At 44.6% G+C, this 18,854-nt stretch overlaps 1 protein-coding gene and 1 long non-coding RNA gene across 4 annotated transcripts in view; one reads left to right on the top strand and one right to left on the bottom strand.

Annotated features, from left to right (window-relative positions):
* The window catches only part of LOC128398628 (sacsin-like), a 26,190-nt gene extending 14,426 nt beyond the window's left edge, over nucleotides 1-11,764 (bottom strand). The window contains exons 1-5 of one of the 2 annotated variants that reach the window (XM_053359863.1): nucleotides 11,542-11,764; nucleotides 6,449-6,479; nucleotides 2,679-2,766; nucleotides 2,026-2,137; nucleotides 74-220 (exon numbers count right to left, since the gene is read on the bottom strand). In XM_053359863.1, coding sequence (XP_053215838.1) covers nucleotides 74-220; nucleotides 2,026-2,137; nucleotides 2,679-2,766; nucleotides 6,449-6,471 — 370 coding nt within the window. In that variant the 5' untranslated portion in view covers nucleotides 6,472-6,479; nucleotides 11,542-11,764. Of the gene's footprint in view, nucleotides 1-73; nucleotides 221-2,025; nucleotides 2,138-2,678; nucleotides 2,767-6,448; nucleotides 6,507-11,541 lie in introns of those variants that run through there. The other variant, XM_053359864.1, reaches the window with a different exon arrangement.
* Nucleotides 1-18,854, top strand: part of LOC128398630 (uncharacterized) — a 22,344-nt gene extending 3,490 nt beyond the window's left edge. The window contains exons 2-4 of one of the 2 annotated variants that reach the window (XR_008327181.1): nucleotides 4,072-4,194; nucleotides 16,475-16,544; nucleotides 17,973-18,854. This is a non-coding gene — a long non-coding RNA (uncharacterized LOC128398630). Of the gene's footprint in view, nucleotides 1-3,433; nucleotides 4,195-16,474; nucleotides 16,545-17,972 lie in introns of those variants that run through there. The other variant, XR_008327180.1, reaches the window with a different exon arrangement.

Below are 18,854 nucleotides of genomic sequence, written 5' to 3'. Positions count from 1 at the left end.
TCTTATGCCTTCCTCCCAAAGACATCTGGTTTTGAAGACTATCTCCCAAATTGAGCTAGGCAGAACTTCTCACCTGTGATATGGTAAACTGAATTGAAGCCCAAGCCAAAGCGTCCAACTGTAGAAGGGTCATCCTCCTTGTGACTGATGCCTGGACTCTGGATCCCTTCCCAGTCAGCCTCAGAGAATAGACCGTTGTTATAGGCAAGAAGTGCAGGGCCTGAAAAAGAGAAGTGTGGTCATGCAATTTTTACTCAAGTGCCTTGATGATGGTTTGATTCACAGTGTCACTCCCAAGCCAAATTTGACATGGCACAATGTCTGAATTGCAAACTAGGGTTTGTGATCGGCCAGCAAACCAAAACAGAAATCATGATTGAACGTTTTGTGGCACGAGATCCTGTCTAATTTAGCAAACCGTGGTAACAGCCACCTCCAGAGGGCTGTAGCACCAGAGAGATGGGAGCAGGCTAATAAACCTGATTGCTATCAGAAGCAGACCAGGTCCTATAAACAAGGGCTGGAGAGCCCTGCCACCATCCCTGACCATTGGCTATAATCACTGGGACTGATGGGAGCTGGAGATCAACTATATCTGGAGAGCCACAGCCGCCACCCCCCATCTCTTTTCTAGATTAAGATTTCTGCTAACCATGATGTGATACTGGAATAGAACCAATATATTGAACATACTGGAGGTGCACTCTCAGGTACCCACATCATTTGTTTAAAGCACATTTATACGACTTTAACAGTCACTGTGAGAGCATATATGGCCAGTGTTTTCCATCTATCCCAAAATGGATATTGTAGCACAGAAATGAGAATGTGGGAAACTACTGTACAGTGGCCAGCCGTATTTCCCTCCCACAAGGCACCTGGAAGGACACTACATCATGGCAACTTTCCTTGGATGCACTGTGGGACGAAATGGCCCCAAAGTAGAGGAAGTTCACTGCTGGTTTCCCAGGCACAAATAATCATTCTGGTGTCAATACAGGTGAAACTCAGAAAATTAGAATATTGTGGAAAAGTTCATTTATTTCAGTAATGCAACTTAAAAGGTGAAACTAATATATGAGATAGACTCATGACATGCAAAGCGAGATATGTCAAGCCTTTATTTGAGGAGCCATGTCATCAGCTGGTGTTGGTCCACTGTGCTTCATTAAGTCCAGGGTCAACGCAGCCATCTACCGAGAGATTTTGGAGCACTTCATGCTTCCTTCCGCAGACAAGCTTTATGGGGATGCTGATTTCATTTTCCAGCAGGACTTTGTCACCTGCCCACAGTGCCAAAAGTACCAAAACCTGGTTCAATGCTCATGGGATTACTGTGCTTGATTGGCCAGCAAACTTGCCTGACCTGAACCCCATAGAGAATCTATGGGGCATTGCCAAGAGAAAGATGAGAGACATGACCGAGCAATGTAGAAGAGCTGAAGGCTGCTATTGAAGCTTCCTGGTCTTCCATAACACCTCAGCAGTGCCACAGGCTGATAGCATCCATGCCACGCCGCATTGAGGCAGTAATTGATGCAAAAGGGGCCCAAACCAAGTACTGAGTACATGTGCATGCTTCTACCTCTCAGAGGTCCAATATTGCTCTATTTGCAGTCCTTGTTTTGCTGATTTCATTTAATATTCTAATTTTCTGAGATTGTTAATTTGGGGTTTTCATCAGCTGTACACCATAAACATCACAATTGTAACAAATAAAGGCTTGACATATCTCGCTTTGCATGTCATGAGTCTATCTCATATATTAGTTTCACCTTTTAAGTTGCATTACTGAAATAAATGAACTTTTCCACAATATTCTAATTTTTCGAGTTTCACCTGTATAAGAAGAACTTAGAGGAGCCTTGGTTACTGACTGCTAAAAAGGAAGCCTTTGGCCCTCAAAAGCATCCCTGAAAAATTATTATGAATTTCATCCAGCCAACCTCCTCCCTATAGGATACATTGTGATTTCTTTGCTGGGGCCCCCAGAGCACCCACCATTGGGAGCTGTCTAATCCATACCTTGGGTGCTTGCCAGCCCCTCTGAGAAAAGGCTCTGTGTTCCAAAGCTCCGTGCATCGTAGAGCAAGATCACCTCTTCAGCCCCCGCATCATCTGCATTTTGGATCAGCTCCTTCAGGAAGAAGAAGAGAATGAGAGTAGGAATAAATGCCAGGGGTCAACACAGACAGACTCTGGAAATTGCTACATGGATGCCAGTCCCACATTCCATAAACTGCTAGACATTTACAGGGGTCGTCAATATCACCCCGTTCAAACTTTACCTGTTTAGAAAAGGGAGGGCAAGCCATCTCCTTGCTGCTGTCCCGCATCTGTAAAGGCTGGGAGACTTGGCAGGCTTCTTTGCTGCAAATCTGCACCTTCTTTAATATTGCACTAGAACTGGCCATTCTGATGTTTTTGACATCCTTCTTTGGTACCCCTGCACCCAGCCACTCCCACAAGCCGTCCTTTGGGCCTGCGCTCCAGAACAGCTTCTTGCTCTAAACTTGCAGTCTTACTTCTCTTCCCCCCAAATCCGGGTGTTTGACTGCCTCCTCTCTGTGAACATGCAAGTTGGTCAAGCCCTACTTAAAATGCAATCCATGTGGAATGGCTTCGCTCTCAAAAACGGCAAATGCAAAAAGCCCAGGCCCAATGCTTAAAAAACTTACTTTTAAGATCTGACCCCCATCTGGGTACTTGCGGAGGATACCCTGCAAGTATTTGAGGACCGGAGGTGATTTTTGTCGAAAGCCCTTTCTGAAAGAAAGGCAGACGGTTACAGTAGTTAGAGTCTATGAATAGAAACAGAGAGACTTCAATCTAAACAGGACCAGGCTGTGGGGGGGTGGGGTGGTGCACCTGGGCAACCTTGACCTCACTGCTGACCTGCCCAACCCTGGCACTGCCCAAGTAAACTGTAGCAATGGTGTGTCAAGAGGGGTTGTCCACACCAGCCACTCCTAGATTTCAGTCTGGAGTAGGGAATTTTTTTTGGCCTGAGAGTCCAGGGGTGGAGGAAGGGGGGCCGGTGGGGGCGGTTCACCCCGGGTGTCATCACTGAGGGGGTTGATGTTCGGCACACTGCCCACCCACGACTCCCAAGCATATCCCAAGTCCTCAGGGGAAGGGGCAGAGCTGTGCCGCCTTGCCAGCGGCCTTCCCCCCTTCCCCCTTCGTTTTGACAGCTCGAAGGAGGCTTGGGAGTTGCGGATGAGCAGCTCGCCATTGCCCCCCCCCGCTTCCTTTGGGGGGGAGCCTCTCCTGAGCTGTCAAAAGGAAGAGGGAAGGGAGGAAGGCTGCTGGCAAAGCGGCGTGGCTCCCTCCCTGCCCCCACCCTGCCCAGGAAGCAACCTGCCATGGGTGGCTTGCTTCGCCCCCCTAGGTGTCTCGCCCCCTGGGACGCTTGGCGCAGGCGGCGCCCCCCTGGGACACTCGCCCTGCCCCCTGGGTGCACAACATGTGCGCAGCTCCTGGTGCCGCAGCAGCTAGCTCCACCTCTGTGAGAGCCACATTCCCAGTCGTGTGTGTAGCCACCAAATGCACAATAATACAAGCATACACAGGTGCACATGCATATACAGAGAGAGACAGAGAGATGTATTAACATGCACAGCAACTGGGGTTGAAAAAAGCCTTCTAACTTTTAGCAAGCCTAATTGCCAGGAGAGAGAAAGAGAGAGATTCCTGGAAATCTCAGCTGAGAAGAGATGGGTTAACCCTTCCCTCTCCAACAGCACTCTTCCCGAAGATCATCCTTCTCATACAAACATTATGGCAAAAGAAGACTTCTTTGAAAAGAGATTGTGGAGGGTTTACAAGTGGGGAGAGAAAAGGATTAATCACGCTTCTGGACCCAGCTGCAAACCCGCCACCCTAAAAACAACACCGCCCAATTGAGCTTGGGGAAAAGCTTACTGTTGGCTACAATAGAAGGCCTTTGCAACCCTAAGTTTAGCAGGGATGAGAAACACTATACACAGAATAAGGAGGCAACTGGCCCATGGTCCAAAGGTTCCTAACTCCTAGTTTAAATCCTCCCTCTGCTGTTGGGTCTGTGTGCAGGTTTCCCTCCTGAGTGACACTGCATTGTTGTGGCATCTGCCTGGACAATTTAGTATTCAAAGGACCCTGGGCTGCCACTACTGACCCAGCTTGGCTATTGGATCCTACTGGCCAGCAAAAACTGTAAGTGAACTTCTTGTTCCAGGTAAGCCTTGTTCAAGGCTTGTCTCCCTGCCATCTTGAGTATTATTATTATTATTATTATTATTATTATTATTATTATTATTCAGTGGTACCTCGGGTTAAGTACTTAATTTGTTCCGGAGGTCCATTCTTAACCTGAAACTGTTCTTAACCTGAAGCACCACTTTAGCTAATGGGGCCTCCCGCTGCCACCGCACCACCAGAGCACAATTTCTGTTCTCATCCTGAAGCAAAGTTCTTTTTATAAAAAAATAATATTTATTACTTTTCCAACAATTTAAACAAAACAAAATAATTATAATTATCCTTAACAAAATAAACAATACAGTACAATACAAAAACACTACATAATATAACATAAAAACACTACATAACACTAACACATTAAACTAACAGAACAAAATAAAAACCATTTAAAACACACCAAACAATTTCAATATCTTATCTTTCATTCACTTATTTCAGCGACCTCCTCACACCTCCCTTTTTGTATTCCACTTCTATTAATTATTTCAGCAATTCCTTTCCATCTTCCTCTGTTTTCTATCCTATAATTATCTTAACATTTCTAACCTTATTTTTTCCTTTAATACTCTAATAATCTAATTATACTTAGTTCCTTACCACATTTCTACTAAAGCCATATAACTTCATTTCCACCTTTTTCTAACATTCATTAATTTTACAGTATTTCTGTAAATAGTCTTTAAACTTTTTCCAGTCTTCTTCCACCGACTCTTCTCCCTGGTCTCGGATTCTGCCAGTCATTTCCGCCAGTTCCATATAGTCCATCAACTTCATCTGCCATTCTTCCCGGGTGGGTAAATCTTGTGTCTTCCAATACTTCGCGATGAGTATTCTTGCTGCTGCTGTCGCATACATAAAGAAAGTTCTATCCTTCTTTGGCACCAATTGGCCGACCATGCCCAGGAGAAAGGCCTCTGGTTTCTTCAGGAAGGTATATTTAAATACCTTTTTCTTTTCATTATAAATCATCTCCCAGAATGTCTTAATCCTTGGGCATGTCCACCAAAGGTGAAAGAATGTACCTTCAGTCTCATTACATTTCCAACATTTATTATCGGGCAGATGGTAAATTATTGCAAACTTGACTGGTGTCATGTACCATCTATAAATCATTTTCATTAAATTTTCTCTTAAGGCATTACATGCCGTAAATTTCATACCTGTGGTCCATAACTGTTCCCAGTCAGCCATCATTATGTTATGTCCAACATCTTGTGCCCATTTAATCATAGCTGATTTTACCGTTTCATCCTGAATGTTCCATTTCAACAGCAAGTTATACATTCTTGACAAATTCTTAATTTTTGAATCTAACAATTCTGTTTCCAATTTTGATTTCTCCACCTGGAAACCAACTTTTTTGTCCAAATTGTATGCCTCCATTATTTGGTAATAATGGAGCCAATCTCGCACTTTATTTTTCAAAGCTCTGCAGTTTTATTCTGTCACCGTCTTGTTCCAAAATTTCCCAATATTTCTTCCATTTGGCCTCCGTATTGAGTTTTTTCTGTACCTTCGCTTCCATTGGTGACAACCATCTTGGGTTTTCTTTTCTAACAAATCCTTATATCTTATCTGAAGCAAAGTTCTTAACCCGAGGTACTATTTCTCAGTTAGCAGAGTCTGTAACCTGAAACGTATGTAACCCGAGATACCACTGTACTGCCCTATACCCAGAGGTCTGTAGCCTTTTGCTCCTAACTTGCTTCTTCATCCTGCATCCTCATTTAACTTTTGGTTCTCACTACAAGCTCTCACCCCAGTCTGCTGCCCACAGCCTAACCCTCAGAGCCACAGAGCTCACTGGGTGACCTTGGGCCAGTTCTTCACACACTCGGTCTAACTCTGAGCTCCTTGGAGGAAGAGTCAGCAATGTTTTAAGCAAGGTGTTATCAGATCCCAGATAGATTTGGTTCTGACTAAACATCAGAAAGAACTCTCTGGTGGTAAGAGCTGTTTGACATTGGAACAGTCTCCCTCGGGAGATTGTGGACTCTCCTTCCTTGGAGGTTTTTAATCAGAGGTTGGACGGCCACCTGTCATGGATGCCTTAGCTGAGATCCCTGCATGGCAGGGGGTTGGACTAGATGACCCTTTAGGTCCCTTTCAACTCTACAGTTCTATGATCAGCACATCCAGCACAGTCTTACTGGCATTTTTTTGTCCATGAGAAATCCCATGGATACACACACACACCATTTCTTACCTCTTCTTCTGCCCCTGAGACATGTTGATACCTGCAAAAGTGAGAAGAAAAATGCAGAATGGGGGGAAAAATGGAGTGTATAATCTCAACAATACGATTTGCACATTGGTCCCCACTGAACAAAAAAAGAGCTCATAAACTATTGTTCCTTCTGTAAATGGACATTTTTTAACAAAACAGACAAGAGGTATCTCTTACCATGATGTTACAAACACTCCCCCCCCCACCAGTCATCTCTCATCAAAGGGATTTTGGAACAATAGAAAACCCTGCCAGGCTGCAGTTTGTTATGTGTGCTGGAAACTGTAGCTTATGTGAGGAAGAAACTACAGTTCCCATGATTCTTTGGGGAAAAACAGGTGCTTTAAATGTATGGTAAGGATGTGATTTCAGTTACCAAAGGCAAAAGCAAACAGTCCAAGCCTGCCACAAGCAGTGTGGCATCTTTCTCTGTCCTCTGCTTCTGATCTAAAACACGTTTACTAATTTATTATTACTGTAACTTATAAAATTTGTATGCCGCTCTGTACCTGCAGGTCTCAGGGCAGTTCACAGGATAAAATCACAATATAAAAACTCAGGGCTCCCTGGACTGACTTCCGGTCAGCGCCAGCGACGAATGGCGGATTCCCTCTGAGCTCCGGAGGGAATAGGCTCCACGGGACAGGGTCTTGCCGCTCCGGCGAAGCGGGGACCCGAAGAAATCGCAGGCAGTGAAGCCTGGGAACTTGGAGGCTCGGCGGGCTCCATTTGCGCCCCCCCCCACTGCGAAGGAGCCTTTTTAAAGTGCAGAGCTTTAAAAATTGAAAAATAAAGTGCGAGCTTGGCTCCATTATTACCAAATAATGGAGGCATACAATTTGGACAAAACGGGGGTGAGCGGCGCGGAGCTGAGAGCCGTCTACCGCTTCCATGGAGTGAAGCCGCATGGCCATCGTCGGAGAGCGCTGATTTCTTCCTGGCAATTGGACTCTAAAGCAACTACTCGTGAGTAGGATTAAGTCAATTAATTCGAGGAAAAACTTTTTTAAAAAAATTCGGCACCGAAACGGGAAAGGTAAAAACAGGAAGTCTACCTTTCCGGCTTGTAAGCAGATCAAAGCAAAGAGACTCTAAAGCTGTAACTCTGAAAGACGTCTTTTTAAAGGTCTAAAATCCAGCACCAAAAAAGCGATCCCCCCCTGCCTGCAGGAGCAGAGGGGAGAAATTTGAGAGGTATTTACCTGCAAGGAAGGAGGGAAGTAAAGTTACATCTGCTGCTCTGAAATCTGGGAACGGACTGCCTATGATAGGGAAAGCCTAATTGGGAAGAATTGCCAGCACGTTAAAGGTAAAGATTTTTGATACAACTCTGTGAAAGATACAGTGTTTCTGGAACTGCTTTTGACTAAAAAGTAACTTTTAAGGACACTGAATTTGTGGCTTTTAAGGGTACTGGGGACCTATAAGGACCATATTTGTTTTAAAAGTTACAAAGTGAAGTTGGAAGTGTGTCCCCCTAGAGGAGACTATGTTGCAACAACAACTAAGCCACTAAGTAACCAAGCTTGGAAAATTCCTCTTCAAAACAAATCTACCAGGCGTGAGACTGACCTTGGGTTTTGCATGAGAGTGTTATGGCAAATGAGAAAGGGAAGATAGAGCTGGCACAGGAAAAAACTACCAGGTCCGGTAGACAATACAAGATTGATATTACACATCAGAGAAGGGCTTCAACATCCGGAGCAGCAGGCACAGTAGGAACTGCTGCTTCGCAAGCAAAACCAAAAGCTATGTCATCTGAAGATTTATTGGCTCAGGCACTCGGCAAAATTAATGCGTGACCAGGGAGAACTGGAGAGAAAATTAATCCGTGACCAGGGAGAAGAGTCGGCGGAAGATTGGAAGAAATTCAAGGACTATTTACAGAAATATTGTAAAATTAATGAATGTTGAATGATGTCGGATAGAAATTAAGGGGTTTTTTAGCTGTAATGCTTTGAGATAAGGATTTGCTGAATAAATAATTTGAATTGGACTACAAGAAGGGGAGGTATGAGGAGGTCAGGGAAATATGTCGTTGAAAACTAAGTATTGTGAACTATATGTGTTTTTTAAACTTTTTTGCTTTTTGTTTGTATAAAAATTGGAAATTTTAATAAATATCTTTAAAAAAACAAACAAAGTACATAATCAAAATCAAAACAAAACCCAATAACCCCCCACAACACATTTTAAAATCACGTAAGTCCTTTTAAGCCATTGAGGCCAACTCACTTACTTAAGTGAGCTTACGTAAGCTTACTTAAGATTGACTGTGATCTGGAATGTGCTTTTGTAGCCAACAGACTGTGCAACAATTCTATGAGGTGGACAGGAAAGGTGGCCAATATTTATTTAAACCACTATTTTGCCAGATATACATTTAAACCACTATTATACCATTTTAACAGTCATAGCTTCCCCCAAAGATTCCTGGAAACTGTAGCTGGTTAAGGGTGCTGAGGGTTGTTAGCAACCTCTAATTCCCCTCACGGGAAGACAATTGCCAGAGTTCTCTGGGAAGAGGGATTTATTGTTAAATCACTCTTGAGATCTGTAGCTCTGTGAAGGGAACAGGGGTCTCCTAACATCTCTCAGCACCCTTATCAAGTTCCTTAAACTCTTGCCAACTCCCAGTTCTTGTCCTGTGACAGTTCATCTTCTATTCATTTTCTTATGCAGGCATACAACCTTTTTACTATTTATTATAGTTACTGTTTATTAAATTAAAACCTTTGACACCAAACATGTTCCAAAGATTACAAAATAAAACAAAAAAATATTTCCTTCCAGTAGCACCTTAAAGACTATGGCAGACCAACACGGCTACCTATCTGTAACTCCAAAATAAAATAAACTTACAAAAAATAAACTAGACAGTGTATACAAAGAATCAAGCCTGCACTGTTCTTTTCCTGAGAGTATGTTGCCTTTGAACAAATAAAAGTTACATAATCCAGATATTTCTAAAGACCAATGGCATAGGTTTCACACCACCTTTCTTGTGTACGTAATAAAAGGCCACCAAAAATTTCTCTTTCTTTTTACCTCGGCCAAACGTACCCTTAGCAATACGTCAATTAACATGATTTCCCATGCTGTGTTGTATTATTTTGCTGTGTTTAACTCTTGTAAGTCCCTCCCCCTCCAAATCTCGCCACTGAGATTCTTGGAGCTCCACCAAGAACTTGTTTACGGTATGTAAGCTTTTCTGATTTCCCCCTGTAATAACAGATCCAGTTCAGGTGCTTTGGGGATCCTTTCCCTGCCCCCCCCGACAATTACTGCTGAGGTTTCATTAAAAATCTTTTTCCAAAATTTGGCAACATACAATCCCACCACATATAAGATCCAACTCCCCAACAGCCCCTCAAACAAAACTTTTAACATTTTTTTTAATTGTTACAACCTAAAAGGTGTTAAAAATCACTTCTTCATATTTTAAAGTGATGTTTCCCTAAATTATACTGAAGTATTATTGTATGGGAACTTTCCTCCCAAGACTTTCCACTGTTCACCTCCTAATATTCCTGTCTTTTCTCGTGTTTCTCAGTCCAGCTGCATTTTGCATAACCTAGCAGAGTGGACCCTACTAATAATTTATCAAATATCCCTGCATCATTTCAAACTACAGACCCAACTACAAACTTGTTCAGCTCCCCTAATTTTAAGGGGAGCACTTTGGAAGAATGGATCACAAACACGTAAGGGGAAGACACACATCCCCTGGTCATCACAGGCCACTGAGGTTATTTGGTTCACTCCTTTTCAGCCATCAAGACAGCCGAACACACAACAAACAAGACATTTGCAGAGCCAGAACACAATGGAAGCACATGATCCGTTACAACTATTGCAGAATCATTATTTCCGGAGAAATTTTTTTTGTTTCCTGCCAAGGGTTGATAAGAGAGGATGTGCTCCGATTGAAACCTTTTTTCCAGCCCAAAGACCACATTCTGGGCATCACATGCCTGTGGTGGGCATGGCAAGAAGCAAAAAGTGGACAAAGAAATGGGTGTGCCTCTTACCCTCATCAAGAAGGAAACATCCCAGCAAACTCAACGCTAGAGGTTTCTAGATGGACACAAACTTATTTATCTATGCAAACAAAAGGCATGATCAAAAATGTTCAAGGACAGGTTCCGAGCCAGCCAAAAACAAGGGAGGAGGGTGCAGAGCCCAGATGGTGTCTGGGGTGAGTGTCAAGAAAGCAAAGGGGATGGGTTTACATTTGTAGATTCCCAACTGCAGTTTTATAGGAATTGCTTGGGTACCAGAGCAGTGGGGCTGCTCACTTGCCACCTCACATTCTTCAGCCTTTCTTTTAATTGCTATATGCAGGGAAACAAAATTCATTCAAGTGACAAGGTCTTCCCTGATTATCACTGCATCCAGACAGTAGGGTAAGTCTCGCCTTTTGAATGCCTGCCAGCCAGGCCAACTAGACGCAGGAGGTTCCCCAGAATGCAAAACGGTGGTAATTTCACGCAGTACCATTTAGAATACAGCCATATTTGTATTTCTACTGCATAGTCACACTATAAGCCAAGTCTACACTAGGAGAATGAGGTCTAAGAGCCCAGCACTGCACCATTTTAGTCGACAAGGCTAAACGTCAAGGAAAGTCGACGTTTTAACTTTCCCTCCCAAGTTTTACAAAAAGAAAAGGCAAGTTCCCTGCAAGTAGAAATTAGAGCGACAGGAACAAGGCCGAGCTATATATTTTTCTCCCCGCCTGAAGTATTAGCTTTTTGCTTCTGCGGGGAATTTGCTAGGTGAGGAAAACCTCAAAAGCGATGGCTCACAGACGCCAATCTCTCAGCCTAGCCAACTTCCCACGGCTGTTGGGAGGATAAAATGCGAACGAGGCACCTTGCGCTCTTTGAAGGAAAGGTGGGCTAGAAGTGTCTGTATTAACTAAGCAAATGTGTTTAGGATCAGAGCATTTCGCTGTGTTTCCAGAGACGCTCGTACTTCTTCTAAGCCTGTTTAAACCCCGTTACTCCTCCCAAGGAGCCCAGGAGTCCTGTTGAATCGGTCCCCATCACCTGCTGTCTGTTATTACTCACCGCGTCTCTTGGAAGATGCAGGTGCGAAGATCCCCGCGCAGCTTCCCGGCCGACGATGACTAAAGAGCAAAAGAGGTCCGCCGCCCTACCTCGCCTCAAGGCGGAGGGTGGGGGAAGCAGCGGCTGCTGCGCTTTAAAGATGCCAGTCGCTTTCGATTCCGGCGAAATGGAAACCGAAAGCGATTTCGCTCCGTTTGGGAAAGAGGCGGGGAATGTCTCGGAGCTGAGGAGTGGGGCGGGCACTTTTAGAGGGGGATGTGGGGCAAAGACGGTGGGCATTCAGTCCCAAAGGCGGAGAGGTGGAAGAGTCGGTATCTGATACACTACAGACGGCCAAGATCGAGCCCATCCAGAGACAGCTGTAGTTGGCAAGATTCCTGTCTTGCAAGGGGGTTGGGCTAGATGACCCTTTGGGGTCCCTTCCGACTCTTCGATTCCAGGATCCTTGTGATCTACGATCCCTCAGTTACGGCTGGCTCCAGAGAGACAGATATGGCAATGCCTCCCCTGCTGCCTCAGCGAAAGTGCGTAGTAACTATAGCGGGAGCTCTCACAAGGAAGTCCCACTGAATTCAACAGAGCTTACTGCCAGACAAGGTGGTGTTAGGATTGTAGCCCAAGTCTTTGGGTTACTTTGGCACATACGGTGCACTGAAATCATACGCCTTCCCCCACAAAGAATCCTGGGAACTATAGTTTGTAAGAGGTGCTGGAAATTGTAGCTCTGGAAGAGGAAAAATATAGTTCCCAGGATTAGGGGACGCAATAACTATTAAAAGTGGTCTAAAGCTGTCTGCAGTAGGGTGGACTTTGAGGTCCCTACCAACTCTTAATACTGATTCTCATGAACCCCTGTTCTCTTCCAAAGAAGCACAACCAACCCACTGGGTCTGATACTTGCTATCATAGCAGATAATATGAGGCGTACTGATGCCTTTTCTGTTTGGATCTGTATTTCACTTGTTTATTTGTGTTGTGCCATTTGAGTTGGTCGATAGATGTTTGGATGCATGTCTGAAAATCAATGGAGATGATTGGGCGTACATCTGAAAATCAATAAAGATGATTTGAAAGTAGTACAAGCAAGCAGTCCTTAAACTTTGGTATGGAACCATTCATTTAAAGCACATTCCCTCTCCAAGAATCCTGGGAATTGTTGCTTACCCCTTTTGTTGTTGTTTAGTCATTTAGTCGTGTCCGACTCTTCGTGACTGCATGGGCCAGAGCACGCCAGGCACTCCTGTCTTCCACTGCCTCCCGCAGTTTGGTCAAAGTCATGCTGGTAGCTTCAAGAACACTGTCCAACCATCTCATCCTCTGCCGTCGCCTTCTCCTTGTGCCCTCCATCTTTCCCAACATCAGGGTCTTTTCCAGGGAGTCTTCTCATCTCATGAGGTGGCCAAAGTATTGGAGCCTCAGCTTCAGGATCTGTCCTTCCAGTGAGCACTCAGGGCTGATTTCCTTCAGAATGGATAGGTTTGATCTTCTTGCAGTCCATGGGACTCTCAAGTCTCCTCCAGCACCAGAATTCAAAAGCGTCAATTCTTCAGCGATCAGCCTTCTTTATGGTCCAGCTCTCACTTCCATACATCACTACTGGGAAAACCATAGCTTTAACTATATGGACCTTTGTCGGCAAGGTGATGTCTCTGCTTTTTAAGATGCTGTCTAGGTTTGTCATTGCTTTTCTCCCAATAAGCAGGCATCTTTTAATTTCGTGACAGCTGTCACCATCTGCAGTGATAATGGAGCCCAAGAAAGTAAAATCTCTCACTGCCTCCATTTCTTCCCCTTCTATTTGCCAGGAGGTGATGGGCCCAGTGGCCATGATCTTCATTTTTTTGATGTTGAGCTTCAGACCATATTTTGTGCTCTCCTCTTTCACCCTCATTAAAAGGTTCTTTAATTCCTCCTCACTTTCTGCCATCAAGGTTGTATCATCTGCATATCTGAGATTGTTGGTATTTCTTCCGGCGATCTTAATTCTGGCTTGGGGTTCATCCAGCCCAGCCTTTTGCATGATGAATTCTGCATATAATTTAAATAAGCAGGGAGACAATATACAGCCTTGTTGTACTCCTTTCCCAATTTTGAACCAATCAGTTATTCCATATCCAGTTACCCCTTACGAACTACAATTCCCAGCACTCTTAACAAACCCCAAGGGTCAATGAGTCCAACCCCTGGCAATGCAGGAAGCTCAGCTAAAGCATCCATGACAGAGGGCCACCCAACTTCTGCTTAAAAATCTCCAAGTAAGGAGAGTCCACAACCTCTTGAGGGAGACTGTTCCACTGTTGAACAGCTCTTACTATCAGAAGGTTCTTCCTGGTGTTTAGTTAGAATCTCCTTTCTTGTAACTTGAAGCCATTGGTTCGAGTTCTACCCTCCAGAGCAGGAGAAAACAAGCTTGCTCCACGTGACAGCCCTTAAGGTAGTTCAAGATGGCTATCATATGAGAAGCAACTCTGATCTTTCCTTTAGTCTCTGCCTTCTAATCTGTTGGTTCTGTTATGGCTATTAAGTACGGACAGGTGCAGATTGCTGGGCCTGCAACTTGGTGTTTTGTTTTTAACGACGCCTCCCCACCAAGAAGTGTGCAAAGGCCACAGTTTGGCAATTGTGAATTCGCAGTTCCATGGTTTTGAGCAAATCAGGAGAGATAAAAAGTGGGGGATATTCCTCCCTTCCCGAGCACATCAGAAATATTTAGAAGCACAGCCAAAACAGAAATGAAAGCTTTGAGGAGCTTTGAGGAGTGTGCAGGCATGGAAAAAGAAAAGCAGAAAATGACAATTGGTTCACATACCCCGAGTGGAGTGTTTAGGAGCCTGATGTTCCCCCAAAATATCAGATTATCATCATATCAGGCATGGGCATAGGCGGGGGGGCAGCTGCCCCCCCAATAAATAAAAATAAATAGGTGACTGAGATTCTGTCCCCACAACAAGAGACCTGCCCCCCCCAACAAAAGGCCTGGCTGCACCCATGAAATCAGGTAATCCCAAATTTATAGGGGGAAGCAGTGGCGTAGCGTGGGTTGTCAGCACCCGGGGCAAGGCAAGTAATTTGCGCCCCCTAACCCGTGGATTTGCCCTAACCCCCAGATGTTGCGCCCAGTGCGGCCGGCCCCCCCTGCACCCCCCACGCTACGCCACTGGGGGGGAGCATCAGGATTGGTGTTTTTTGAGGACTATGGATGTGTGCTATGCAAATTAAATGGGACAAGCCCAAGACCCTCACAGAACTTAGTTTCTCATCTTTCTAGTGTTAAAGGAAACTGCTGCAAAGGTTAAGTCCACATGCATTTTTTTCTGCAGAAGTGAAAGTTTCATTTCTCAGCTTGCAAGTCGAAGAACAGAAACCAATAGTGCTGCAGTCTTGCTTCATCGGTGGAAATAGGCTAGACATGAGACGGGAGGCGAACCAGCTGGGCTACTGGCCCCAGCCAGGATGTGTAAGATAGGGCCCTTTGCCCTCCTTCTTAAACAGAGGGTCTTTCTTTCTAGCTGGAGAAGCCAGGGATTGATCTTGGGACCTTCTACAAGTACTTGTAAAGCAGTTGCCTTACCACTGAGCTATGTCTTTATGTTCCCACCTGAGTGTTGTAAATAATGGGTTGACTCTGGCGCAGGCATTGTAATACTGGTTGGCATCTGTCTGTCTCAACGGACAATGGAGTGTGCCTCCGAGGGTGAAGTCAATCTGCGGTGTTAGCAGTACTGAAGTGCTGGGTTTCCTGCATTGGCAGGGGGGTTGACTAGAGACCTTTGAGGCCCTTTCCAATTTTATTATCTGTGTGCCGACACATAATAGAGAAGAAAATGACCTGTCCCTGACCCCAAGAGGTTTGCAGCCTATGAAGCAACATGGGGGGAAAGAAGGGAAGGACACTGAGACTAAGGATGTGGAGGAAGCTATCGGGAAGTTGCTGCAACCTGGCCTGGATTTTAAGCAAATACATACCCTCCAACATTTCTCTGATGAAAATAGGGACGTCCCATTCCACCATGATAATTTGACTATTTATACACCACACATCTTAATGGGTTGCCCCAGCACTCTGGGCAGCTTCCAATATATACTGTATAAAAACATAAGAAAACATTAAACACTACAAAACTTCCCTATACTGGATTGCCTTCAGATGGCTTGGGAGTCGGATAACTCCATATCATCCAACATTTCTCCAGTGAAAATAGGGACATCCTACCATACCCTCCAACATTTCTCCAATAAAAATAGGGACAGCCTGAAGAAAAGCAAGACATTCCAGAATCAAGAAGAAGAGTTTGGATTTGATATCCCGCCTTTCACTCCCCTTAAGGAGTCTCAAAGCGGCTAACATTCTCCTTTCCCTTCCTCCCCCACAACAAACACTCTGTGAGGTGAGTGGGGCTGAAGTATGACTAGCCCAAGGTCACCTAGCAGTTGCATGTGGGGGAGCGGAGACGCAAACCCGGTTCCCCAGATTACGAGACTACCGCTCTTAACCACTACACCACACTGGCTCTCAAATCAGGAACTGGGACGGCTTCTCAAAATTAGGGATGCCCCTGGAAAATAGGGACACTTGGAGCGTCTGCAGGTAGGCAGGCAAGTGGGCGCTGCTTGAGGACAGAATCAGGTTGGTGGAGCTGTGCCCCATTTGCACTAATGAGCTATGTTGCACTAGGCATCTTGGGAAAAAGGGATGGAGACACTGCTTGTCCAATATGGTATTTTTATTGGAAGAAAATGTCTGGAATGGGGTGTGTGTGTGTGTGTGTGTGTGCGCGCACAACACCCACCCACAGCATGAGTCCATGACTCTGCTGTACTGCTACCACAAGAAAGAGAGAGGAGGAGGAGGAGGAGGAGGCGGCAAGTGGCAGGTGTTTGCAGGTGACTTAACATTCCCATCCCTATTTTTCCTCTTTCCCTTTTGTAACAGGCAGCAAAAAGGGCAACAGAGTGGTGAGGATCACAGCACAAGCCTCAGGGGGAGAGAAAGTGCTGAAGGTGTAAGCAGCTGTACTACTCCAGACATTTTTTGATTGGGCTGATTATCTAGATCATAATATTTTCTTTTTTTAAGAGGGCACATAGGGGGACTTGGGGACCACAAAAGCATTTTCACATAACAATTGTATCAAGGGGAATGCAGGAGTAGTCAGTTTTAAAATAGACATCTAAAAATAAATTAAAAACATTTTAAAAATGTTTTTCAGGACTAGCCACTTGAAAAACAGTTTCTACGCTAATGCAATTCTGGTTCTAAACGCAGCATAAGGGGTCTCTGTAGTATAGTGTATTTTAAAATGGGGTTTTAGAGTTTTTAGGGGGTTTTATGTTTTGTGTAGTTTTTATGTAGTTTTATGTAGTTTTATGTAGTTTTATGTAGTTTTATGTAGTTTCGTGGTAGTTTTATGTAGTTTTTCAATTTCATTGTTCCGCAAGGGACAATGACAATAAAGATATCGTATCGTAAAATGGACAAATTAGGGGGTTTCAGAAAATGTTTGGCATCTCAGTGAAGCAGTAAGGTGGAAGAAACATTATTAAGTTTTTTATATTAATAGACAAATGGGGGTTCTTGGAGCGCCAGAAAAAATGTTTGGTGTCACAGTATCAAAGCAAGGAAGCAGACAGCAATATATATTTTTGAAAATGTGGGGAGGGAACTAAAATAAAATATTTAGGCAGGTTGTGGGTTTGCTGCCCTGATCTAGATCCATTTTAATCTGGGTTTGAGACTAGGTTCCATGCTAAAAAACACCTTCATCACCCTGCTGAATGACCAGCACTGGGAGAAGACATGCAGACAACTGTGATCCAGTCAGTTTTCTTAGGCCTCTCTGCAGATTTCAGAATCACAACCACAAGTAGCTTTCTCTAGCCTGGCTGTTCAGGATGGGAGCTGAAGCAACTTTGCTACAGCCGTTCTCATCCTACCTGCTGAAAGACTGTTTCCCAGAAGCTGGTGCTGGAGGAACTTTCTGCTGAGGCCCACAATGCATGTTTTGTGAGGTTCTGTAAGGCTGTGTCTTCTTCCTCACTTTGTTTCAGCATTGCATGAGTCCACTGAGTGAAGTCATAGAATTGTAGAATTGTAGATTTCCCTTTAATCCCTTTCTCTCCCCACCCCCACTTACGTGTGTGTGTGTGTGTGTGTGTGTGTGTTGTGTGTGAAGTTTAAGTGAGGCTTACATGTCATAGATCTGGTGAAGTAGGTCCTAGTCCATGAAAGCTTATGCCAAAATAAATGTGTTGGTCTTCCAGGTATCGCAAGACTCATTGCTGTTTTGCAACAACGTATTATGCTGCCCCACTGGGAAGTGTTGATATTTCAGTATTGAATAATTTGAATAGCTATTTTAATTCCTCCCACCAAATGTTTTCTGTAGCAAACAGCAGGCTAAGGTGCCACTTTTTTCTTTCTTTTTTAACAGAAGCATGTTTTTGTTCCTGTAACAACTGCCCAACAGACAGAATGAAGAAGAAGCCCTGCTGGATCAGACCAAATGGCCATTTAATACAGCCTTCTCACAGCGGCCAACCAGATGCCTGTAGAACATAAGCACAAAAGCCCTCTCCCCATTTCTGCTCCCTGGCAACTGATATTTCGAGAGACCATAAAGAAGAGCCCTGCTTACGGATTGAGCCAAAGGGTCTTTGGGTTGCCACACTTTGAAGAGAAAAAAAGAGGACATATTTGCCGACATCTACTTTTAACTATTTGAGGGACGCGGGTGGCGCTGTGGGTTAAACCACAGAGCCTAGGAGTTGCCAATCAGAAGGTCAGCGGTTCGAATCCCCGTGAAGGGGTGAGCTCCCATTGCTTGGTCCCTGCTCCTGCCCACCTAGCAGTTCAAAAGCACGTCAAAGTACAAGTAGATAAATAGGTACCGCTCTGGCGGGAAGGTAAACAGCGTTTCCATGCACTGCTCTGGTTCAACAGAAGCGACTTAGTCATGCTGGCCACATGACCTGGAAGCTGTATGCCGGCTCCCTCTGCCAATAAAGCGAGATGAGCGCCGGAACCCTCAGTCACGACTGGACCTAATGGTCAGGGGTCCCTTTACCCTTTACCTTTACTTTTAACTATGGATCTCTATGGCGACTCTCATAATGAAAAAGAGGACCTGTCCTGGAAAAAGAGAGTATATGGCAACCCAGCATCCTGTAATCACAGTGGCCAACCAGATGCCTGTGGGAAGCAGGGAAGCAGAGCCTGATTGTAGAATATTAGCCACGAATAGCATGCTCCTCCATGGATTTGTCCGACTCACTTTTAAATGTTGGCTTTTTGCAGTTTAGTAGCGCTGGGGAGA

The sequence above is a fragment of the Podarcis raffonei genome, chromosome 13, assembly GCF_027172205.1.
Source record: "Podarcis raffonei isolate rPodRaf1 chromosome 13, rPodRaf1.pri, whole genome shotgun sequence".
NCBI lineage: Eukaryota > Metazoa > Chordata > Lepidosauria > Squamata > Lacertidae > Podarcis > Podarcis raffonei.
This window is presented reverse-complemented; position numbering and strand designations above follow the sequence as displayed.